Source organism: Carcharhinus amblyrhynchos, chromosome 13 (assembly GCF_965287045.1).
Source record: "Carcharhinus amblyrhynchos chromosome 13, sCarAmb.v2.hapA, whole genome shotgun sequence".
NCBI lineage: Eukaryota > Metazoa > Chordata > Chondrichthyes > Carcharhiniformes > Carcharhinidae > Carcharhinus > Carcharhinus amblyrhynchos.
In genome coordinates this window covers 24177812-24203984 of record NC_137336.1, presented here as the reverse complement: position 1 = coordinate 24203984, position 26173 = coordinate 24177812, and the positions used below count along the sequence as shown (strand labels likewise).

At 41.6% G+C, this 26173-nt stretch overlaps 1 protein-coding gene across 1 annotated transcript in view; it reads right to left on the bottom strand.

The window, feature by feature from the left end:
- The window catches only part of atp10b (ATPase phospholipid transporting 10B), a 253609-nt gene that overhangs the window by 50611 nt on the left and 176825 nt on the right, over positions 1–26173 (bottom strand). Inside the window, exons 13-14 of the mRNA XM_080201396.1 lie at positions 5276–5461; positions 1592–2195 (exon numbers count right to left, since the gene is read on the bottom strand). Of these exons, the coding sequence (XP_080057522.1) occupies positions 1592–2195; positions 5276–5461 (790 nt within the window). The remainder of the gene's footprint in view (positions 1–1591; positions 2196–5275; positions 5462–26173) is intronic.

The following is a 26173-nucleotide window of genomic DNA, read 5'->3' as shown; positions in this document are numbered from 1 at the left end:
GGAGTGCAGCGAAGGTTCAACAGACTGATTCCTGGCATGGCAGGACTGCTATATGAGGAGAGATTGCATCGACTGGGCCTGTATTCATTGGAATTTAGAAGAACGTGAGGGGATCCAATTTGAATATGTAACTCCAGGACAATTTTTTTTGATAAGGAAACCAAAGCTGCACGCAATATTCCAGGCATGAGCTTACCAAGGCCCTGTACAGCTGCAGCTGTACATTTTATTCCTGTACTCAGAAGAAATATCTCATCTCTGTCCTGAAAGGTTTACCCTCTATCTTTTGACTACGATGCCTGGTTCTGGACACCCCACCAGCAGGAACAACCTTTCTGCTATACCTGCATGCTTGCCAGACAGACTGAATTGTGAGCGGGATTGTGGTCGGTACAGACTCAATGGAACAAATGGCCTCCTTCTGAGCTGCAGGGAATCAATGAATGAATGCAGGAATGTCATTTCCCCTGGCTGAGGGATCTAGAAAAGGGGTAGGCCATTTAGAACTGAGATGAGGAAAAACTCTTTCACTCAGAGGGTGGTGGACCTGTGGAGACCATGCCCAGAATGTTCACGCCAGTGGGATTTTCCCATCCCTTTGGAGTGAATGGACATTTAGCTTGGTGCCAAATTCTCCAACTTTGCTACAGTGAGAGCGTGGCACGAACAGCAGGTAAGATCATGTCCCACGTCATTGAATATATTGAAGAAGGAAATTAGATTTCCAGACTTTAAAATTTTTAAGAGATATGGGGAGAGCGTGGGAGTATGGCATTGAGAGAAAGGATCATCCATGGTAATATTGAATGGTGGAGCAGGCTTGAAGGACCATTTCTGCTCCAATTTTCCATGGTGCGATGTTTCTAAGGCTTCTTTAAGCAAGGAGACAAATACGCTGCACAGTACTCTGTGTGATCTCATATAATTGCAGCCAGAGGTCTTTGAAGAGGAGCCCACAATATTCTTTTGTTTTCCTAATTGAAGGACGGAAGTCACATTTTGTTTCTCTCAAATTCGGCAGAATCCAGCTCATTAATCCATACAAAATAGCCATGATGTGGATGGAGATGCCAGTGTTGGATTGGGGTGGGCGCATAAGAAGTCTCACAACACCTGATTAAAGTCCAATAGGTTTATTTGGTATCACGAGCTTTCAGAGTGCTGCTCCTTCTTCAAGGTAAGTCACCTGATCAATAAGCAGTGCTCTGAAAGCTTGTGAAACCAGATAAACCTGTTGGACTTTAACCAGGTGTTGTGAGACTTCTTATTGTACAAAATAAATATGGGCTGGGAGATTGAAAGTGATCAAGAGAGGTGAAAACCAAAGTAATTTATTAAAAAATGTTATTTCCAGTACAATTGGAAGTAAATGATTAAGGTGCACCACTCTCTGACCATCTCTTCTCCAAACTTTTGGAACCAGAGAAATGGTAATTACTGAATGAACAATCTGCATTTTAGGACAGCTTGAAGGCACTGAAAGCCCGCATGAAGACTAGGTGCCCACCATGGTTCAAATGAGATCAACAGAGAGGGTCTGAGAATGACTAAAGATATTTTAGGAGAGGAGAGAGGAGAAAAATGCTGTTACCTTTGGCTGGTTCTTCTAACAAGTCCATGATAACAGAATCTGCTCCTTTTGTGTACATGATAATCTCTTTAGTGAGGGGATGTTTGACTATTACTGACATCCTCTTTCTTGTTGAGTCAAATGCTAATGTATGCAACAGTTCAAAGGTGAGGAGATCTCCTTGAGGTAGCTTCACAGTCACTTGGTCAGGAGTCCGAGACAACAAGGTGAAATTGTAAGCGTGGGCAGCATGCACAAGAGCCGCCTCGTCTGGGCTTTCAGCCTTGCAGCAGAACTCCAAAGTGCTTGTTTTCTCATCAGTTTCTGTAGTGATATCATGGTCTTCTCTACCAATACCTTTTACAGCTTCTCTATTTCCACACACATTATTGATGAGATCAGACCCAGAGTCAGCATCATCTGTCACACTCTCAGCACCGAAAGAAGAAGTGGGACTAATTTTACAGGCTGGCGATACTTTATTGCACAAACTGTCTGGTCCATCAGAGCCTGATTGGCTTGGTGTGGAAACGGAACTTGCGCCTTTCAACTTCAGCTTCTGAAATCGGTGCTGTAGCTTCTCCTGGGAATTTGTTGATGTTTTTGATAAAGGTGAAGGCAACACCTAGAATTATTGAAACAATTGATCAGAACTTGCCTCTGTCAGAACTTTGACAAAACGTGACTACCAGTCTCTAATCTGGAGAACTTTTAGTTTAGTTATTAATGTCAGATGTAGGCTTACATTAACACAGCAACTAAATTACTGTGAAAAGTTACTAGTTGCCACACTCAGGTGCCTGTTTGGGTATACTGAGGGAGAATTTAGCATGGCCAGTGCACCTATCCAGCACGTATTTTGGACTGTGGGAGGAAACCATTGTACTGGGAGGAAACATACGCAGCTACAGGGAGAACGTGCAGACTCTGCACAGACAGTAACCCAAACCATGAATCGAACTTGTGTCCCTGGTACTGTGAGACAGTAATGCTAACTACCCTGCCGCCTTGTGTAATCTACTAGAATTTGTTTTTAATGATTTGCCCTCAGGCTTACATTATAGTGAAATCTACAGATAGGTGACCTTTTTCCTAGTCTTTGCCACTGTGAAAAACATTCATGGGGTTTTCGACTCATCCCAAAACCGTAAAATCCTGCCTGAGGTCAACGGACCTTCCCATTGTCCGCTCCTCATGCACTCGGATTCCCGCAGGGCAGTAAGATTCCGGCCACTGTCTCGGAAGTGGGTGGATTGGGGAAGTGGTGAAGGGGGGCTTGCAGTTTAATTTTTTAACCAGTTGAAAGCAGTGGGATGTAATCTTCCAGGAAACCCAGAAGTTACAGTTTCCCTGACGTTATGATGTTTTAAACCTTGTGTGTTTCATCACTGACAAGTTCCCTGTCCAGAAGACATCAGTTTGATTGCCTGGATTAGAAGGGTCAGAGATCTGTCAGATTGTAGGGATCGGCAAGACAGGTTTGCTGGACCCAACAGAGAAATGCATCCAGGAGGTTTTTGCCTTCCAAAACTCAGGAAACTTTGCCAGTGAGAATTACACTTGAAATGGGGAATCACTACGAGGCACACAGCTTTGCTATAATATTTAAAATTGTCAAACTACTTCCTGGGAGTGGGTTGACTGCTTCCTTTTTCCTCCTCCTCCTCCCTCACCACCCACCCCCCCACCTCCCCCCGCCCCCCACCCCCAGTCAACACATACTCTGATTTCCCAGCAGAGAGAGGTCAACCCCGTGTCCCAACCTGAGCCAATCCAACCCCTCTGGCCTTTAAAGGACCCTTCTTTTGCAGCTTGATAGCAGCAGCAGAGGGGCAGATGGCCACTGGACCTACCTCCTCTAGCCCCCTCAGGACCCAAGGTGCCAAGCCAAAATGTCAGTGCCAGTGTGACAGGAGCCAGTGCACTGTTGGCACTGCCAAACTGTATGGCCTAAATGGAAGCTGAGTGGATGTCTGAGTGGGAAGGGGAGGGGGGGGCGGTGGTCATAAAGGAAAGGGGGTCTGAGTGGGGGAGGGTGGTTCTGAGGCAGAAGGGAGTTTGAGTGGGGTTCTGATGGGGATGCTGAATGTGGGGCCTGGGGGTGGGGGTGGAAGTGGGGAGGGGGAGGGAAGGGGAGCTCAGTGGGGGAGGTGGAAGTGTTCTGGTCAGGTCACCCTCACGCTTGCATGGTGTGGGAGTTGGAGGGTGGGGGGGGGGGGGGCAGTGTGGGGAGGATGCCCTCTTTGGCAAAGAACTGCTAGTGCTCCCCTGGTCAGTGGCAGGGAGGTGGACACCATTTCATTTTGATGGGGGGGGGGGGGTGTTGTGCAGGGGAGGGATCTGGCAAATGAGCCCAGTGCCTCAGTCGCTCTTTAAATCTCTCCAGGTTTCCTGCTGGCTTGGGCACTTAGTTTTTTTTTTGGTAAAATTTCAGCCAATGACTCTGACTGAATTTAGCGAGCTGCCTCATTGGCTAACTACACCAGAGTCAAACTCCTTCTAACGTAAGCACAGCTGCCTCAGTGTGTCACTGTCAAAGCTATTGGTTAGAATTCTCCAACTGTCCACATCCTGCCATCGCTGCAAGTGAGGGCAGAGAATTTGGACCAGAAAATCCCACTGGCATGAATGGCCAGCAAATCCTGGCTATTAAGTAGCTCATTCAGAGGGAAATTCCTTTTAAAAAAAAAATGGCCTCTGTTCAGGATTAGATTGAGAGCCTGTGGTAAAAGGTGAAATAAATTCTGAAAAATGTAGATGTAAAGTTGAGAAATGTGCACCAAACTTAACACAACAAAAACTCCACCCTTAAAGATAATAGGTCATACTCAGCCAGAGGTCAGCTGTTAACCTTGAAGAAATTTGTTCTCAAAGGCCAGATAGGTAGTTTAAAAAATATGTCCTGTTTTATACAAATCTTTAAGGCAGCCATTGCTTTTTTGGGAAAAAATACAAAAGGAGAAGCTGTCATATCAATTTACATGATTTCTACCTTAAGCAGCTGTCAATTAAATCACTTTCGACACAGGCAGCCGGCTTAGGCGATAAAATGTAAGCATTGACATTCAGAGACAGGAAGCAGCATTGTACAGAAGTTCCTGACTCGTGCAAATCAGAAAGCTCACCCTATATTTCAGAATGATCAATTATTTAGATAGTGGTTTAAACTGCCACAAAATTCAGAGTACATCACAGACTGGTGATGGAGAGAATTCAGACGTCAAACTGCAAGGGAAAAGCTTTCACTATTTATGATACAATCTGAGCCAAGATATGATATGTCCTTGAAATGCACTTCAGTAAATCTTCTTAAGTAAGCTTAAAAGTTGAAAAAAATGTGCTTAATTTTCCTCTTTTTGCAGCAGCAGCAGCAGCAGTAAGTTTTCCAACACATAACCATCAGTGCAGGGTTCCACAACATTCAAGTGACCAAAAATGGAGTATGATTGTACCATGTGCGTTGTACTGTAATACCAGCCGGTCTTATGACATTGCCCCTTCCTGAGGCACAGTGTATTCGGAACATGATATACTGGGGCAAGTACCATTAAAATTGATCCAATCTTCAATTCTTAAAACAGGATATTCAGCTCATTTCATGAAACAGCCCACAGAAACTAATGACCCTCACCATCTTTTTCTTCCTGCTATACGTGCGTCCGTAGAATAAATTTTAACAATTTAACCAAAATAGCATCAACTTACTCGTTGCCTTGGTTGTGTTGCTGTGGAAACCACAACTGTGTTACATAATGTCAAAGCTAGAAAGAAATCTATGATGCATGCACTTTCCAATTCAGTGCCAGCTTCTAGTCGAGTCAATGAGTCCGTATGCACAAACGCATCTTGAATTCTGTTCAACAATTCTTCATCAGGAGTGATATCTTTCTCCTAAGGCGCAAACACAAAATAAAAGAAACGTAAACAGCATCTTCTTTTAATTATGAATTGGATCATTGGGACCTGAGGCTAGATTCTGTATTCATTGACTGAGTGTATAACTTCATCGCTGAACTTCACTCTGCTGTTCAGTTTAATTCTAATGTAGATGCAAAATTGCAGACTTTTCATCAGTCACATTTGCAAAGGCTTGATCACTGAGAACGGATAAGTGATTTGTATTCAAAGTGAAGCTTGTTTCTCTAAATCGTGTAGAGACGTTGCTCGCACCCCTTGTAATTTCATTCCACTGCAGTTTCATACTCATGCTTTCTTACATGTGACACTGTTATTTTGGCACAGTTCCATTACCCCAGCAGGTGCTGACAAGCTGAACATCTAACAATCATTGCGATCATTGTGACATGCACATTATCAGCAACGGCTGCCTCCTCTTATACCATGGCACTGTGTTATATAAAACTATTTTAAAATTCCACAGCTCTGTTTCCTAGCCCTAAGTTTGTCTTAGGGCTAGGAAAGAGTTTACCAGCGAGGAGGTGGAATGGACATTTTTGACTGTGATTTAATGAAGGTTTTCACTTCATAATAGGAGAGACTGATGAGCAGAAGAATACATTTCATAGTTACCAATTCTCACGTTTGGTTTTTTGCCTCCCCATTTGACATTTATTTTCATTTCACCACTAGCCCATCCCAGCTTTAGCCATCTAGTTCCTATTTCTCATTGTTGAGAATTAGTTTTAAAAAATAAAATGTCCACTTTTTTTTTTACAGCAATTCAATGCTAAGTGAAATATTGAATATAAAACTAACTCACATGTACACATTGGGCAGAATTTTGCTGATTGAGCAGAAAGGCCAACATTGGGAGGAAACATATGCCTTCAGCGTGCACCATTGAGGACCCTCCCAAGGAGATCATTGGCCAGGGTGAGCGGTGGGGGATGACCTTGAGCAGTACCAGTTTGGGACCATTTCAGTGCCAGCCTGACACCCTGACACTGCGAGCCAGGCACCCTCAGTGCCCACCAGGCATATTGCTCTATTGACAGCTCAAATGTGCTTATTGTCCCCATTAAAGGGTCACCTTACCTTCTGGGTTTCAAATAAATGAGTCTAACCATTAATTTACATGAGCCTTTGTAGTAACTTTGCTTCGCCAATTAAGAACAAACTATAGGCGTTTGCTAACTATTTACAGTGTGATGTAGATTCAATGCTTCCAGCGAGGATGCTAGGATCTAATTGCTGGGACAAGCCCAAACAAGTTGGAGTGAAACCCAAACTCAGTTCCTGATTGGTTAGCCTGGGTCATCTGACCCTTTCAGAAGCTCACTCCTTAAAGCAGCCAGAGACCACAGTTTCTAATTAACTTGAGCAAGGCACAACATGGAAATTTTATGGCCTTCAAGGGATAGACAAAGAGCTATTCTTTAGCAGCATCACTTTATACAATATGCCTAATAATAGGAGCCCTATTTCCGTAACCCCACACATTTACCCTGTTGATCCCCCAACACTGGAGTCAATTTGACATGGTCAATCCTGCACATCTTTATACTGTAGGAGGAAACCTCAGCTCTTGGAGGAAACCTACGCAGACACAAGGAGAACATGCAAACTCCACACAGATAGTGACCATAAGCCAAAATTGCATCCATGTCCCTGGAGCTGTGAGGCAGCAGTGCTAACCATTGTGCCATCATGTCCAACATACATCAAATTGTTCAATAGATATCATAGTTGATAACAGAAATCAAGCAAACAATCTTGTAAACAAAAGCCAATTTTGCAAAGTGATCACAACTCTTCCCCTCTCTGATCCAGACAGTCTCGGGAACAGTACAATATGAATGTCAGAAATCTTCAAACATACTATCACAAAGATCCATTGTCATTCATGGGGAGATACACATGAGAGTTTTGGAAGTTGTGCATTAAAAAGTTATCAGCCAGAATCTTATCACCATTTGTGCTGGCAGGATTTTCCTATGTAAAAAGTCTGACAACACCAGGTTTTAGTCCAACCTATTTATTTGATAATATTCTCACAAGCTTTCGAGGGGTTACCCTCTTTGTCAGGTGAATGGAGAGTTCTGGCCTCAGACAGAGCATATAAAGCACAGACAGTTTAGAGATTACTGATTAAAATGCGAATCCTTACACCTAACCTGCTGTTCAAGACCTGAAGTGGCTGACAATGTGAGTGGTAGGAGCACTGATCACAGTTTAAAGAGATGTGTATTGTCTCCAGACAGTACAGTAAGTGAGGTTTTGCAAACCCAGGCAAGTCACGGGGGTTACAGATAGTGCGACATGAACCCAAGATCCCTGTGACAGGGGTGTATTGTAAAGACTGTTTGGTGAGGGCAGTATTTCAAACACCATAGATTGTGCCTCATTTATCTTTCTGAGTAAGAAATGGGTCATTCATCTTAGCAACATTAAAAACCTCTCTCTTTTCTGGCGCAGACGAGCATCATTCCAGCACAATGCATGCTATTATTTTTCACTCCATTAATCTGTCAGGTGCAAGTACTTTAACTGCATTAGTTGTTTTATTATGCCTCCAGTTACTCCATCTGTTTTAAGGATCTTAAATAGTATTTAGTAATAGATCAGGTGGCTTTTTGTCATGGATTTACATTCAATTGTTTTAACTAATTCTTCCAGAAGCAGACATCTTGTGTGATGAACCACTTGAACCATTCCATTTGATTACACCATGCAATATGCTATAATTTTAAATCATTTTGCAGTGTCCATTGATTCCAGCAATGTTCCTGAGGTGCCGATGTAAAGTACAATGCACGGTAAAGTGCTATGGCATTTTCCACTTAAATTGTCGTATTAAAGGATTAGAGAGCTTTTATACATCCCATTGACTTTATAGAACACCTAATGAAAGCAATTCTGCAATATAATGTGGTCCACTCATGGACAGATTTGTCCTACTTATATTGAAGGACCTGGATTAAAATCAGACACAACAGATAAAAAGCACACGTGCAAGATTTGTGCTCGAGTAAAGCCCTAAGTTGGTGATAAAATTGAGCATCTGTGAAAATTATACATCCAAGGTTAGTACAAGATTGCAAACATGATTGTAACTATGGTCAGGAGCTAAGTTACATATTCAGGTAAATCCCATTCAAACACTCAGCAATGAAAGTTCATTGATAATATGATATTTAGATGGATCTGGAACTTTGCATGTTACAATTGTTTAGGGTCTTGGTAAAACCAAGCCTGGAGCACTGCACAGTTTTTGTCTCCTTCTCCAGGGATAAAATATATTTACCTTAGAGGGAGTACAACAACGATTCACTCGACTGCTTCCTGGAATAAAGGGATAATTTTACGAAGAGTAATTGAGTAGACTAGGCTTATGTTCCCTAGGGTTCAGAATATGGAAGGTGATCTCAGTGAAACATATAAAATTAAAGGTCTTGATAGTAATGTTCCTGCAACATGTCTTCGGAGGCAGGATTCCCTTCACCAAAATCCCTTTATTTACAATTCCAATAGCAGTGTACAGAGTGCAGTCAGTCAGCAATCTACATTCAGGATGCCAGAGGAAATGATACTCCTGGTTATTTACAAGGAAAAGCCTCCCTAATTGACGCAACAATTGACTCCTTAATCAGGGAGCTCATATTCCAATAGGCTAACTTCAATGGTCTGATTGAAGTCATTACAGTTCCCCTCGACAGTTTAGGATTAGAGGTCACAGTACTTCAGTCAGAGTTAGTCATTTAGGAATCATAAAATCACGGAATCATAGAACCCTACAGCGCAGAAAGAGGCCCTTCGGCCCATTGAGTCTGCACCGAACCCAATCCCACCCAGGCCCTACATATTATACCCACTAATCCCTCTAACCTACGCATCCTGGATACTAAGGGGCAATTTCTTAGCATGGCCAATCAACCTAACCTGCACATCTTTGGACTGTGGGAGGAATCCAGAGTATCCGGAGGAAACCCATGCAGACACGACGAGAACGTGCAAACTCCACACTGTGACCTGAGCCGGGAATCGAACCCAGGACCCTGGAGCTGCAAAGCAGCAGTGCTAACCACTGTGCTACCGTGCTGCCTGTGATGGGGAGAAATTTCTTATTTTGGAACTCTCTGCCACAGTTAGCTATGATTTGCTGAGTATATTTAAGTCAAAGACTGACAGATTTTTGGATATCACTGGAATCAAAGGATATGGAGATAGTGCAGGAAGATGTGGCTGAGGTTTGGTCTGACTGAATGACAGAGCAGACACATAGGACCAATATTTTTTATTCACCATGTAATGCTTTTCTGTATTCTCCTGTATAGGTGGCCTCAGGTGCTGGAACTAGAAGGTGTGGGCCGTACCAACTACTTACCTTTGCTGCTGGTGGCAATGCCTATGAAAGTATTATAAATTGCAGGTGAGAATTTTGAAATCAATTCTCTAGAGTGAAGAAGAACAAATAATTGATTGATGTTTGGAAACTCCAACCTAAGCTGTAACCAGGCAACATGGTAGATCAGTGGTTAGCTTTACTGCTTCACAGCGCCAGGGACCCGAGTTTGAGTGGGTCACTGTCTGTGTGGACTTTGCACATTCTCCCCGTTTCTGTGCGGGTTTCCTCTGGGTGTTCTGGTTTCCTCCAACATTCTGAAAGGCTGGTTAGATGCGTTGAGCCGAACAGGTGCCGGACTGTGGTAACTAGGGTAATTTCACCGTACTTTCATTACAGCATTAATGTAAGCCTCACTTGTGACTAATAATTAAACTTAAAAAAAAACCCACATTTGAGATAAGGGGCAGTTTTCATTTTATATTTTGGGTAAACTTTCATGAAATCCAGAAATTGCAGTTATCTTCTTCCACCCACAAGGACTACAGCACTGAATTTAATACTTGTGCTCTGTAAAACGATTTTCCCAAAGCTCAAAATCTATCTCATTGCTATTCACTAAAGCCAAAATCATGGGGAAGATGTTTCCATTAGCAGGAGAGACTAGGATCTGAGGACAAAGCCTCAGAGTAAAGAGACGACCCTTTAGAACTGAGATAAGGAGGAATTTCTTCAGCCAAAAGATGGCGAATCTATGGAATTCATTGCCACAGAAGACTGTGGAGGCCAGGTTATTGAATGTATTTAAGACAGAGGTAGATAGTTTCTTAATTGGTAAGGGGATCAAAGGTTACAGGGAAAAGGCAGGAGAATGAGTTTGAATAACTTCTGAGCCATGATCAAATGGCAGAGCAGACACGATAGGCCAAATGGCCTAATTCTGCTCCTATATCTTATGATCATATGACCTAAATCAGGATAACGTTTTACTTACCCAGCTAGTTATACCTCAAAAAAAAAACTTGACTAGTTTTGATTTTCACATGGACTGTCTCTTATGATATTGTTCTGTTACCACATTGTCAATACATTCTTCAGACCACTCTCCTCATGTATGCCAGAGTTTCCTCTGAGTGCTCCAGTTTCCTACCACAGTCCAAAACTGTGCGGGTTAGGTGGATTGGTCATGCTAAATTGCCCCTTGATGTCAAGGTGAATAACTAGGGTAAATATATGGAATTATGGGGATAGGACCTGGGTGGGATTGTGGTCTGTGCAGACTGATAGGCCGAATGGCCTCCTTCTGCACTGTAGAAGTCTATGATTCTATGATGTCAGGCCAATTGGCCTTTAGTTTCCCATTGGTGTCTTTTCTCAAAGAGTAAGGTTCCATTCACTACTTTCCAAGCATTATTCTAGAATCCAGAAAATTCTGAAAGATCAAAATCAATGTATTTACTCACTCTCCAGCTCCTCTTTAAAAACTCCTGAATGAGGCCATAAGTTAGTTTGCTGGCCCATTAATTTCTCCACTAATATTAGCTGCTTTAAGTTCATCATTTTCAGTAGATAATTGCTCATCCCGTATTTCTGGTCTGCTCTTTGTATCTTCTATTGAGAGGACAGGCACAATGTATTTACACACCATTGTGGGAATGCCTTTATAACATTATAATTTCTCAGACCTCAACCGCTAAAAAAACCCACATTTATTTTTGTTCATCTGTTTTCTTACATTTTTTAAAAGTTCTCACCATCTTTACTTTATATTTCATGCTAATTTACTCCTATTTTATTTTCCCTCCCTAAGAATTTATGAGCCATCCTTTAACCTGTATAATCATAAGAATTGTTACAATCTTAATTATTAAAAAAAGGAATATGCCTTTTTGTTCACTGTGCCCCTTAATGTTATTTTGTTTCTATGAGTTGTTCGGAAAATAAAAGCAGTTTATGGGATTTATAAGTAAATGTTAGAAAGAGGTTATAGTTAAGAGCAAGTTTAATTTAATATTTTTGTGCCCTGAAGGATAAAACCTATAGTTAGATTCATGCTGCACAAAGGTGTTTGCATGTGTGGTGGTTGGTTTCAATTTCAACTATGTTTCTATTGTACTTGGAGAGGCTATGGCGTGAACAATAAATAAGCAAGCAAAGGCATGCAGGCATTGCTTGATAACTGGAAGTACTTTTAAAGGGAAAAGTGCTCTTTTGTTCTTAGTTTTAGTTGAATTTGTTGCCAGTTGGAGATTGAACACCAGGGGCTGAGCATCTATCAACTCTGCCAGAAGAAAGATTAGACAGGATGAGAATGGCAAAGAGGCAGGCTTCCTAAATAACCAATTATTGTCCAGACAACAAAACGATTGGGGCAGCAAGATTGAAGAGAACAAGAGACTAAGGCGTTGCTGATAAGAATTCAAGGAAGAGTAAGGGAAATGTTCTGGGTTAAAGAGACAATTACAGTAATCAGAGTTAGAGTGGAAAAGCAGACTTCGGAGGTAAATCAAAAGTTTGACACTATTTTAATAATTTATTTTATTTATTTGTGCCACTAGTAGACTTACATTAAGACTGCAATGAAGTTACTGTGAAAATATCCAAGAATCTGGGAATTGAGAGTTAAGGAAATTTTGAACAGGTTATACAGCAGTCAAGAAAAATAAATTCAAAAGGGGGTGCCATAAAACCTAGACTGGATTCACCATTGAAGGTGAAGGAGAGGCTTTGTTTAAGAGTGTCATGTGGAAAATCTGGATTGGATTTTGGAATGTAAACCAAAGGGAAAACATTATTGAGAGAGAAGATTTTAAAAGGTGTATTTGGGAGAGAAATTTGAATATCTCAAGGAACAATAATTTTTTTCAAATCACCTCTGAATCTTCTGCTCCTTACTCTAAAGTTATGCCCCTTCTTGATTGACCCCTCAGCCAAGGGGAACAGCTGCTTGTGCGGACGACACAAATATTGGGGGATTTGTAGGTAGCGATGAGGACCATCAGAGGATACAGCAGGATATAGATCGGTTGTAGACTTGGACGGACAGATGGAGTTTAATCCAGACAAATATGAGGTTATGCATTTTGGAAGATCTAATGCGGATAGGAACTATCCAGTAAATGGCAAAACCCTTCAGAGTATTGATAGGCAAAAGGATCTGAGTGTAAAGGAGGTTTACTAGGCTGATGCCGGAGTTGAGGGGGTTGAGCTATGAGGAGAGGCTGAATAAACTAGGCTTGTACTCGTTAGAGTTTAGAAGAATGAGGGGAGATCTCATTGAGACGTATAAGATGATGAATGGGATGGATAGGATAGAGGTGGAGAGACTCTTCCGGCTCAGAAAGGATAGTAGGACTAGGGGGCACAGCCTCAAGATAAAGGGGGGGGCGGTTTAGAACGGAGTTGAGGAGGAACTTCTTCACTCAAAGGGTGGTGAATCTCTGGAATTCTCTGCCCGTTGAAGTGATGGAGGCTACCTCGCTAAATATTTTTAAGACGTGGGTTGATGGGTTTTTGATAAGAGAGGGGATTAAGGGTTATGGGGAGAGGGCGGGAATGTGGAACTGAGCCACGACAGATCAGCCATGATCTTATTGAATGGCGGGGCAGGCTCAAAGGGCTAGTTGGCCTACTCCTGCTCCTATTTCTTATGTTCTTATGTTCTTTTTTTACACAGGTCACTGAAAGTGGCAATGCAGATGGAGATGGTAGTCAAGAAGGCGTACGGCATGCTTGCCTTCATCAGCCGAGGCATTGAGTTTTAAAAATTTGCAAGTCATGTTACAACTTGATAGAACCTTGGTTAGGCAGCACTTGGAATATAGTGTTCAATTCTGGTCGCCACACTACCTGAAGGATGTGGAGGCTTTAGAGAAGGTGCAGAAAAGATATGCCAGGATGTTGCCTAGTATGGAGGGCATTAGCTATGAGGAGAGATTGGAGAAACTTGGTTTGTTTCACTGGAACGACAGAGATTGAAGGTGATCTAATAGAAGTCTACAAGATTATGAGAGGCATGGGTAGAATAGATAGTTAGAAGCTTTTTCCCCAGGGTGTAAGAGTCAATTACTAGGGAACACAGGTTTAAGGTGCAAGGGGCAAGGTTTAAAGGAGATATACAATGTGAAATTTTTACACAAAGTGGTGAATATCTGGAACTCGTTGCTGGGGGAGATATTGGAAGCAGATACGGTAGTGATTTTATGGGGTATCTTGACAAATACACGAATAGGGTGGGAATAGAGGGATATAGTACTTGGAAGGGTGGGCGGTTTTAGTTAAGTCAGGCAGCATGGTTGGTGCAGGCTTGGAAGGCTGAAGAGCCTATTCCTGTGCTGTAATTTTCTTTGTTCTTTGCTCCTATTCATCCTGCCCATATCCCTCATAATCTTATACAACTTAATCATGTCGCTTTTCATACTTCTCTGCTCTAGAGAAAACAATCCAAGTCAATCCATTCTCTCCTTATAGCCCAAATGCTCCATCACAAGCAACATCCTGATGAATCTTCTTTGTAACCCCTCTAGTGCAATTACATCCTTAGAGCTTAATACCCAAAAAAGGAGGGATGTGATTAAAGTTTATTTATTAGTGTCACAAGTAGGCTAACATTAACACTGCAATGAAATTACTGTGAAAATCCCCTAAACACTCACTCCGGTGCCTATTTGGTTACACTGAGGGAGAATTCAGCGTGGCCAATGCACCTAGCTATCATGTCTTTCGGATGTGGGAGGAAACCGGAGCACTCGGAGGAAACCCAAGCAGATAAAGGGGAGAACGTGCAGACTCTGCACGGACAGTGACCCAAGCCAGGAATCAAACCCAGGACCCCGGTGCTGTGATACAGCAGTGCTAACCACCGTGCCGCCCAATGGAAATGTTCAACTGAATGGTAATCAATTTTCCAGAGATAGCCAAATATCAACCTGGAAAGCTGTCACTGAGGCTCAACAATTTGATGCCAAAATATTACATTTTTCCCTTGAAGAATAGTAGGTAGCACTGGAATAACAATTCTCCCAGACAGTGCCAGGATAATTATATTAATTAGAGAAACCTGCTGCTGCACCCTTGGTAGTCATTGCATCCCGGGATTTAAAACAGTGGGTGTATTTATCAGGCAGCTGCAGCCAGAAGTATTTAGAACTGTAAATTGATTTTACCTTCCACTGTAATTGAAATCTATTGCTACGTGACCTGAATAATATGTTTTCATTAAAAAAAATTACAAAATAATTTTATGTATCCCTGTGAACAATAAAATTTTGACTAATTTTCTTTTCGCCAAATATGCAGTAGAGGGAGACCTAAAGAATGTGAAAGAGAAAGTAGATTCAGTTTCCCCAATTAGGAAAGACTAGAATCTTGTGCAAATTGCGAGGCATCAATTCTTTATAGAATTTCACCCTTATTGCCTTAGGCACAATGTCAAATAGTTGGAATTGGCATATTAGAAACAGGCAAGCGCAGTATCAACTGCAGAATGTCCATCAAATTAATGTTGTAGATTACTGGGCTACTAGGTTAACTGGCATACAATGAGCTGGGTTATTGAACATATACATCAGAACTAATGAATTGCTCCTAGCATTTTGTACACAAGGACATGAATTTTTATCATAATACACAAATATGGTTAGGCAGTGCAGGATACTGTACTATTTCTTGGTTTTCATCCACTAATAGCAATCAACATAGTGCAATCCCTGGAACAATCGGGGTGGTATGGTGGCACAGTGTTTAGCACTGCTGCCTCAGTGTCAAGGATCTGGGTTTGATTTCCAGTTGGGGTCACTGTCCATGTGGATTTTGCACATTCACCTCATGTCTGCATGGGTTTCCTCTGGGTGCTCTGGTTTCCTCCCACAGTCCAAAGATGTGCAGGTTAGGTTGATTGGACACTAAGGGGAAATTTTAGCATGGCCAGAGATGCGTAGGTTAGTGGGTAAAGTATGTAGGGATTTGGGGATAGTGCCTGGGTGGGATTGTGGTTGGTGCAGACTCGATGAGCCAAATGGCCTCTTTCTGTACTATAGGGGTTCTATGATGAAAGACATGCTAGCGAGGTGCATCATCCATGCTAATTTCTCCCTCAGTGTACCCAAACAGACGCCAGAGTTTGGCGACAGAGATTCTCACAATAACTTCATTGCAGTGTTAATGTAAGCCTACTTGTAACTAATAAATAAACTTGAACTATAATCATTGGACTTCAGTGTGAAGTCATCACACATCAATGGCATGTTATGATCAGTGGACTTTATAAGATTGTTGTGTTTTAAACTGTTCCTTTTTAATTCAAGGTAAAGTGAAATAATTTGGAGGGAGGGATGTGACTTCTGACTGAATTGGCCCAGAGACAAGTCCATGTGACCTGGTTTCTACAGAGGGGCTCAGGTCAAAATATATTGAAAGTAAATTGCAAGTTTTAACACCCAGACACAGAAGAGGAGGCAATTGTACTTGCTGCATACAGATTTCCAGAATCACCTAGAGAAATTTGAGTAAGATGACCTATAATAGGTGCTCCAATGCCAAAATAACTGCTTCTGTGTTAATAACCAACTAGATAGATCCCCTGTGTGAAGCAATAAAGCTTGTGGGGAATAATACTATAGAGGGGGACAAATTACTAGTAGTAAGCCGCGGTGACCGGATCTCCAGCATGAGTCCGTCCCTGGGGCTCAGAAGGGAAGAGGGGGAGAACAGGAGAGCAATAGTTATTGGAACTGGTTAGTTAGAGGGACTGATTGGAGGTTCTGTGGCAGCAAGAGGGACTCACGGATGGTATATCTCCTCTCGGGTGCCAGGGTCAGTGACATCTCGAATCGTGTTTTCAGGATCCTTTATGGGGAACAGTCACAAGCCGTGGTGCACATTGGTACCAATGACATAGGTAAGTGAAGGAACTAGAGTTTAAAACAGGAATTTAGGGAGCTAGGATGGAAGCTGAGAGCCAGGACAAAACATGTCGTCATCTTTGGTTTGTTGCTGGTGCTACATGCTAGTGAGCTGAAGAACTGGGAGAGGGTGCAGATAAACACGTGGTGGCAGGGATGGTGTAGGAGGGACGGTTTCAGTTACATGGATAATTGGAGCACATTCTGGGGAAGGTGGGACCTGTACAAACAGGACGGTTTACTCCTGAACCAGGGGGGCACCAATATCCTGGGAGGGAATCCTGGGAGGGGGTGGGGTTAAACTAATTTGTCAGGGCGTGGGAAAATGAGTTGTAGTCCAGAAGCCAGTGTTGAGTGTAGTGAGGTACTGAGTAGGGTATCAAGGTCACAATAGTGTCCTGACAGACAAGAAGGTGGGTTGAAGTGTGTCTACTTCAATGCAAGGAGCATCCGGAATAAGGTAGGTGAACTTGGAGCGTGGATTGGTACTTGGGACTATGATGTTGTGGCCATTACAGAGGCATGGTTAGAACAGGGACAGGAATGGTTGCTGGAAGTTCCTGGGTATAGATGTTTCAGTAAGAGTAGGGAAGGTGGTAAAAGGTGGAGGAATAGCATTGTTAATCAAGAATAGTTTAACGGCTACAGAAAGGCAGTTCGAGGGGGATCTACCTACTGAGGTAATATGGGCTGAAGTTAGAAATAGGAAAGGAGCAGTCACATTGTTACGAGTTTTCTATAGGTCCCTAAATAGTGATAGAGATGCAGAGGAAGAAATTGCAAAGCAGATTATGGATAGGTGTGGTCGTCACAGGGTAGTTGTCATGGGTGACTTTAACTTTCCAAATATTGATTGGGACTTTATAGGTCGAATAGTTCAGATGGGGCAGCTTTTGTACAGTGTGTGCAGGAGGGTTTCCTGACACAATATGTGGATAGGCCAAGAGGTGGGGCCACATTAGACTTGGTACTGGGTAATGAACCTGGCCAAGTGTTAGATTTGTTTGTGGGAGAGCACTTTGGAGATAGTGACCATAATTCAGTGTCTTTCATTATTGCAATGGAGAGGGATAGGGCCATCCGGCAGGGCAAGGTTTATAATGGGGGGGGAGGGATAATTATGATGCGATTAGGCAAGAATTAGGAAGCATAGTTTTTGTTCCCATCTATCAGGTATGGACACAAACGAAAAGTGGAGCTTGTTCAAGGAACAAATACTGCATGTCCTTGAGAAGCATGTCCCTGTCAGGCAGGGAGAAAATGGCCAAGTGAGGGAACCATGGTTCACAAACAAGGTTGAATGTCTTGTCGAGAAGAAAAAGGCAGCGTATGCAAGGATGAGGAAAAAAGGGTTCAGTTGGGTCGCTTGAGGGTTACAAGATAGCAAGAAATGAGCTAAAAGGAAAAAAAGGCTTAGGAGAGCTAGGAAGGGCCATGAGATGTCCTTGGCAGGTCGGATCAAGGAAAACCCCAAGGATTTTTACTCTTATATGAGAAATAAAAGGAGGTTAGGTCCAGTCAAGGATAGTGGTGGGAACTTGTGCATGAAGTCAGGACAGATAGGAGAGGTGATAAATGAATACTTTTCTTCAGTGTTCACCAAGGAGAGTGGCCATATTTTTAAGGATGAGTGTGTGATACAGACTGATAGGGTGGAGGAGGTAGATGTTCTGAGGGAAGATGTATTAGCAATTTTGAAAAACCTGAGGGTTGATAAGTCCCCTGGGCCAGATTGGATATATCCTAGGATTCTTTGGGAAGGAAGGGAGGAGATTGCAGAGCCTTTGCCTTTGATCTTTGGGTCCTCACTGTCCATGGGAATAGTGCCAGAGGACTGGAGAGTTGTTCCTCTGTTCAAGCAAGGAAATAGGAATGACCTTGGTAATTATAGGCTGGTCAGTCTTACTTCAGTAGTTGGTAAGTTAATGGAGAAGGTCCTGAGGGACAGGATTTATGACCATTTGGAAAGATGCAGCTTAATCAGGGACAGTCAAAACGGATTTGTGAAGGGTAAGTCTTGCCTCATAAATTTGATTGAATTCTTTGAGGGGGTGACTAAGTGTGTAGATGAAGGTAGAGCAGTTGATGCCATATACATGGATTTTAGTAAGATGTTTGATAAGGTTCCCCATGGTCGGCTCATGAAGAAAATAAGGAGGTGTGAGTTAGAGGGAAATTTGGTTGATTGGATAAGTAACTGGCTATCTCAGAAAACAGAGGATGGTGATAGATGGAAAATTTTCAGACTAGAGACCAATTACCAGTGGTGTACCACAGGGATCAGTGCTGGGTCCTCTGCTATTTGTGATTTTTATCAATGACTTGGAAGAGGGGGCTGAAGGGTGGGTCAGTAAATTTGCTGATGACATCAAGATTGGTGGAGTAGTGGATGAGGTGGAGGGCTGTTGTAGGCTGCAAAAAGATACTGATAGGATGCAGAGCTGGGCTGAAAAGTGGCAGATGGGGATTAACCCTGATAAGCGTGAGGTGATCATTTTGGTAGGACAAATTTCAATGCTGATTACAGGGTCAATGGCAGGGTTTTGAGGGATATGGAGGAACAGAGAGATCTTGAGGTTCATATCCACAGATCTCTGAAGGTTGCCACTCAAGTGGATAAAGCCGTGAAGCATGTTCGCGTTTATTAACCGGGGGTTTGAGTTTAAGAGCTGTGGGTTATGCTGCAATTGTACAGGAACTTGGTGAGACCACATTTGGAATATTGTTTTCAGTTCTGGTTATCTCACTATAAAGAAGGTTGTGGAAGCATTGGAAAGAGTGCAGAGCAGATTTATGAGGATGCTGCCTGGTTTGGAGGGTAGGTCTTACGAGGAAAGGTTGAGGGAGCTAGGGCTTTTCTCTTTAGAGTGGAGGAGGATGAGATGCGGCTTAATAGAGGTTTATAAGATGATGGGGATAGATAGTGTCTGAACCTCCACTCTATTTCCGTGGGTGGATGTAGCTGTTACTTGGGGGCATAACTATAAGGTTCATGGTGGGAGACATAGTAGGAATGTCTGATGTAGGTTCTTTACTCGGAGAGTAGTTGGGGTGTGGAATGGACTGCCTGCTGTGATAATGGAGTCAGACACTTTTGAAACTTTCAAGTGATTATTGGATAGGCACAAGGAACACACCAGAATGAAAGGGAGTGGGATAGCTTGATCTTGGTTTCAGACTAAGTTCGACACAACTTCGAAGGCCGAAAGGCCTGTACTGTGCTGTACTTTTCTATGTTTCTAAAGCACCAAATATTGCCAGTGGGTCCTTTGCCACTGGAAATCCATAAACGTATGTTCAGAAGATTAAGTTAAAAGAACACTGAAAGAATCTGCCTGGTGGAGCAGAGAGAAGAGTTCTTGTTAAAGCTTAAGGACTTTAAATATAAGACATTTCTACTAAGAGTGTGATGGAAAGTATATATGTGTGGCATTGAGTTTTTTGGACTGAAGAGGTGAAGAGGGAATAAGTTTTCTGTAGTGTACATTGTAGACATCAAATACATTAATGTTTAATTCATGTTAATTTTAGATTGTTAGTTAGAGAGTTTTAAGTTTAAGTTTATTCGTGTCACAAGTGGGTTTACATTAACACTGCAATGAAGTTACCATGAAAATCCCCTAGTTGCCACACTCTGGCACCTGATCGTATACACTGAGGGAGAATTTAGCACGCCCAATGCACCTAACTAGCATGTCTTTTGGACTTTGGGAGGAAACCGGAGAAAACCCACACAGGGTAGAGGAGAATGTGCAGACTCATAAAACACAAAACCTTGTTCTGTGTTTTTTTTGTATTGGTCACTGGGAAATTCATATCTTCTTTTTAAAGTTATTGGTCTCTACTGGCATCATAACACAGAGTATATTGGCAATTGCTGTTGGTAAAAGCTCTCATATCTTTCTTTCTCCTTCTGATAGCTCCAATGATCTGGAATGCACCATCTGAAATGGCAGTGGAAGCAAAATTAGTGATAAAATTCAAATTAATATTAGTTAAGTATTTGTCAGGAAAATAAATTTCAGGGCTATAGGGAAAGAACAGGCAAGTAGGATTAACTGGACAGTTTTATCAAAGAGCTGGTCTCCTTGGATGCTACATCAATCTATGTTTAAATGATTTTATGATAATCCAGCTGATGCACTTACTTCCTAAATTATTTGTCAGGCTGTCAATCCTGATGGAGTTAACAAATGTCATCCATAGATATCTCTAGTTATGGCATCAACATCATTCCCATGCCAGATAGCTATCACTTTTATTCTCAATAACCTCGAACAGATCATTTTTAGGATGCAATCTTTAACAATGTCACTGAGAAGCAATTTCAGATGTTACCAATTGGAGAACTAAAAATATAAAGAAAGAAACACCCTTATTGGCTAGCTGGATTTATACTCTCTTTGGTATGACAATAACCATGCAATCTGGTCCTAAACTCAATCCTGGGTTTGATCCAGGTCATTTAGGATTAGTTGATCATAACCAGTAAAACATTGGTTCACAACAATTGGCATCAGGCTGACTGGATTAGGAGAGAGGCAAATCATCCAAGACTCCTGCTCTCCCACAAACTTTGTCATCTTGAGAACTACACCTCAAATGTGTTACAGTTTGCAAGAGAGGAGAGAAATTCTCAGAGGAATTAAAAGGTTAAACAAAAAAATAAAAATTCTGTAGCTTGCACACGACAGAGGAAAAATGAATAAGTACACTATAATAGGAAAACAAATAATTATTCTAGTTTTGGCAATGTGCTCCGCACAGAACAAAGTTTGCCTTTCTTTAACACTAATTTTAAACACAACCTTGTCAAAATTATAGCACTGCAATTAGCTGTTCTTCCTTCCTCAACTTCCATCGTGACCTGATCAACGCTCCACAACAGTACTTTACATGTTGCATTTTAGATGTAAGTAAAGACACGAAAAGCCTACATGAAGCCTGTTTTTTGTTAAATAGAGTTGGAATCTAATTACTGTGGAGTTGTAAAGCAACCACTAATAAGCTGAGCATGTGATATAAAATTTGTGTTTCTTAAACAAATAGTCTATTCCATCTCGTTCTTTTTTTTCCTGAAGCACTGAAACAATTTTTCTTTTGAAAGAACCTATTTTATCGTTAACAAATATTCATGCTATTTTTCTCTTTTAACTCTATAATATTCAGATTGATGATTAGGTCAGGATCAATCTGACAGATTTCACATTTTTACTGTTAATTTGTTGGATACTGGAAAGATCAGCATTTATTATCAATCTTTCATTGCCTTAGAGTTAAAATGGAATGACTTGCCATGTCATTTTACATAAGGGTCAATCACAACACTATGGGTCTGCAGTCACACATAGGCCAGACCGGATAAGGCCAACACATTTACTTCCCTAAAGGGCATTAGCAAACCTAATGATTTTTCACAATAATCCATTTGTTTCACAATCACCATTACTTATGCAATCTTTTTCGAAAAAATGCAATAATTATTTTGATATACTGAGGTGGGATTTGAAATCAGTTCATCACTCACCCAGTGAAATGATCACTAAACTACTTGCATGTTGCAATTTTTAAAAAGTCTTATCAAAGATTTACCAAATTTGAATCCAGTGTACTTACTGTTGCAATTCATTACCTACACTTTAAAATTCCTATTGACTAACAGTGGAGGGCTTGGACGGACACGACCTATCTACATTCAGCTAAAACAAATGCACATCATCTGTCAAGTTTAAACTAACTCATCTGGCAGCAACAGTTTTCCAGTTTACACCTGATGCAATTGTAATGGAGTACAAAACTGGGTGGAGTGCAAAATGGATGTGTTGTCAGAACACAAGCCTTTTCAGTTAATGTTCTGAAGAAGTCATTTTTGACTTGAAATATGTTTCTCTCTCCATTGATGCTGCTAGACTTAGAGTCTTTCCAACACTTCCTGTTTATATTTCAGTTAAAACCTGGGTTTAGTTACTGATTTCTGTAATAGAGAATTTCTAAAGAAAGGACACATTTTTGAGGTAGGGTTGGAGAATGCTGAAGGGAAGGAGGGAAGACAAAGTAAAGCTACCCTAGATTCTCTTTGTCATGCCTCTGGGAGAGGCACTTTCAATGAAATGGAACTGGCCATCATACTACAAGTTATGAAGTACCTAGGAAAGGGGGAGATGGAAAATATCTTTAAATAAAACAGTTCACATTGCAGAATTGGATGAAGAAGTTGAAGAAAAATGCGAGAGATAAATCGGTGATCGTTATTGAAGTGTGGCTGTTCATTTAGAATTGTAGCCTTCAACTTTTGCTGAAGAAATGCCAATCATTTTCATCCACATGATTATGATATTAGAACACGCCGTTGATGCATCTTCCTGCCTTTGTGATAGATGAATGTAGAGAAAATATGTTCCTGTCTGTCACAAGTGCAAAATTTCATTTCTTCTCATCTGCTCCCACCACTTCCAGGTAAGGCAGAGTAAGAAAAGTTGGCCCGTATGAGTTAACCCTTTCTGAGTATGGAAGGTTTCACCTGCATATCACATTCTATCTACTTTTCCAATCTGTTACGCACATAGAAAGACAGAAAATAGAAACAGGAGTAGGCCATTCATTCTGAACATGGCTGATCATCAAATTCAATATCCTGACCCTGCCTTCCCCCTTCATTCCTTTACCCCCACGAGCTATATCTAATTTCTTCTTTCTTTTACAAAGAGATAAAATGAGTTCAGTAAAGGGAATTAAAATGGTGTTTACCACAAGTGGCAGGATCTGAAAATTAACCCTCTTTCTGTGAGAAAGAAGGCACAGCTAAAGAATTAGGATAGAGAATAAAGTGCTTTGACCAGTCATAGGGAATGAGAGACAAACATCCCATTTTATGTTGTCATTTTCTGTTTCTTGATTTGGTACTATGCTTTAAACATATTAATTATGTAAATTTAAAGGTTGTGGGTAACTTAATCATTCCACACGCCATGCTTTATTCCTATTAGCTGCCTTTAGCTGAATGTGTAGCAGCTTGAGGAGGAATGAATGAATGAATGAATGAATGAAACTTCATATAAGAGTCCAGAGGTAGATATAAGGAAACCTTTCCCTCAAGCACCATCTGTAAAATAAGCCACAGTCCATGTCTCACGAACATATAAATAGGAATTTTCTGTGCAATGTCTGCCTTTCCAATTAGGGCTGCTATCTTCACTGTAATTCTGAAGCTGATCAAACTTCCACAGCCAACTCTCACATCACATTGACTTTTACTCCCACAACGTCCCAGCATAACATTTGCCAGATAGCAATGGTTGCTGAAAGCCAGACATCAAACACAAAATCCCAAACCTTGATTCCAGAATTTTGGAAAGACAGCGTCAGTAGCAGTTCCAATGGTAAGATAAGTTTGTAAATTTTAAACTTACAAAGAAAAAGATTTCAGGAGTGTATTCTAGATAAATACTCAAATATAATATCACGTGGGTTCAGTTTGTATATCTGTCAATGCAAAAATATCTGATCACTGACAACTCGAATTTAAAACTACAAAAAATTCAACCCCTAAAGCTTCTGAGGGAGTTTACGAGCATGAATGTCCCAGATTGTGCTCCAGCAGAGCACCTAATGATGCGCCATTAGTTAGACTAGCCTTTGCACATTTAGGTTCATGCATTCTCTGTATGGCAATTTCCTAAATGTGCAAGTTGATAAGGACACAGCTTGGGAAATAGGGCAACCAACTGTACATTTCCTCAACCAGATTAATGGATTGTGAAATAGCCAGCACAAGGATTGAGTGGGATGTGTCAATTAGAAGGAGTAAATCAATGTCAAATCAGGTATAGAAGAAGAAATACAGAGAGGGGGGTGGGGTGGGGGGGGGTGAAAATCGGATCGAGAGACAGAAAAATGTCAGCCATGAGTCAGAAGGTTAGAGGTTCCTGTTCCAGTTCAGAACTTGGGCACACTAATCTAAAACTCCAGTATAGTGCTGAGGGAATGCTACACTATTGTCTTTTAGACGAGACGTTAAGCCAAAGACCCACCTGCACGCACACCACCTCCCCCACCCCCCCCCACCCCCGCCCCTTCAAGTTGACATAAAAGATCCCATGGCATTATTTTGATGATGATTAGGGCAGTTATTCCCTGGTGTCCAGGGCAATAGATACAACATTACAAAGTCAGATATAATCATTATCACATTGTCATGTGTGGGAATTGCTGTGTGCAAATTAGTTTCTGTGCTTTCTATATTATAACACTGACGACATTTTAAGATTTTCAATGGTTGAAAAGTAGTTTGTGATGTTCAGTGGTTGTGAAAGACATTTTAAAAATTCAAGTTTCTTTTTAAAAGGGACAGGACAAGTAAATAAATAAACCCCAAAATCCAAAAAAAATTATAAAAATGTCTAATTACAACACACAAATGAATGAGAATCCACTGTTTTAACAGTTTTCAGTACCAGAGAGGTTGATTGGTAACAATTAACACAAATCACATTGTTTAAAGTGTAATTAGATTGAAGTAAGGAGGCTGAACTTTCCTTGTTGAGTTTAGTCCATATTTACCAGACAAAAGCAGCAACACCATCCCATCCAATGTATTTCAATAGATATGACGAGGAGATGCTGGTGTTGGACTGGGGTGGGCATGATAAGAAGTTTCAGAATAACAGGTTAAAGTCCAAAAGGTTTATTTGGTAGCACAAACTTTCAGAGTACCGCTCCTTCATCAGGTGAGTCGCATTTCAATGGATAGATGCACAATGCCATTTTTGTGCCAACAGTGCAACTCGATTACCAACTTTTTATATCAGAATTTTACGGTAACATGAGCTCTTCTTACCTGAACCTGTTTACCATTTGTGTACAAATAATAATGTCGTGGTACTAAAGTTTTCATATCCAAGTCCTGAATGGGGGATGTGGGGGTGATGGGGGATGTGAGAGGAGGGGGTGAGAATCCTATCCCTAGAACTGCAGCCAAATCAGAGGGTCAGATGCACTTCTTTACAACCTCTACATCTGGAGTATTGTCAGCTGCTGGAAATGCACCTCGCAGAGATGCAGGATCTGTAAGGGAGCTGGACCACAAGCAAGCGAGGGCAGGATTGTGGTCGTGGGATGGGGAGCAGGGGAGGAATTGGTTCTTTGTGAACTCTCCCCCTTTCCAGTGCCATTCCCACAATCAGGACTGAGTACCTTTAAATGAGAAACTCCCATCTCATTTGCCCCAGTCCTCCATCCCCCACCCTCTGTCTATACTCCTCCCACCCACCCAACCCCCATTCCCCCTCAGGAGAGTTCACGCAAACACAAGTATTTACTATTCAGGCTCCTGGCAATGAAGACTGACCTACCTGCTGCTGGTTGAAGTGGGTTTTAATTGCACATTTAAGTTTCTCAATTATCACTAGGATGAGTAGGACATCCACGAACCTTCCTCCCTCGGACCTGAGTGTTGCTGAG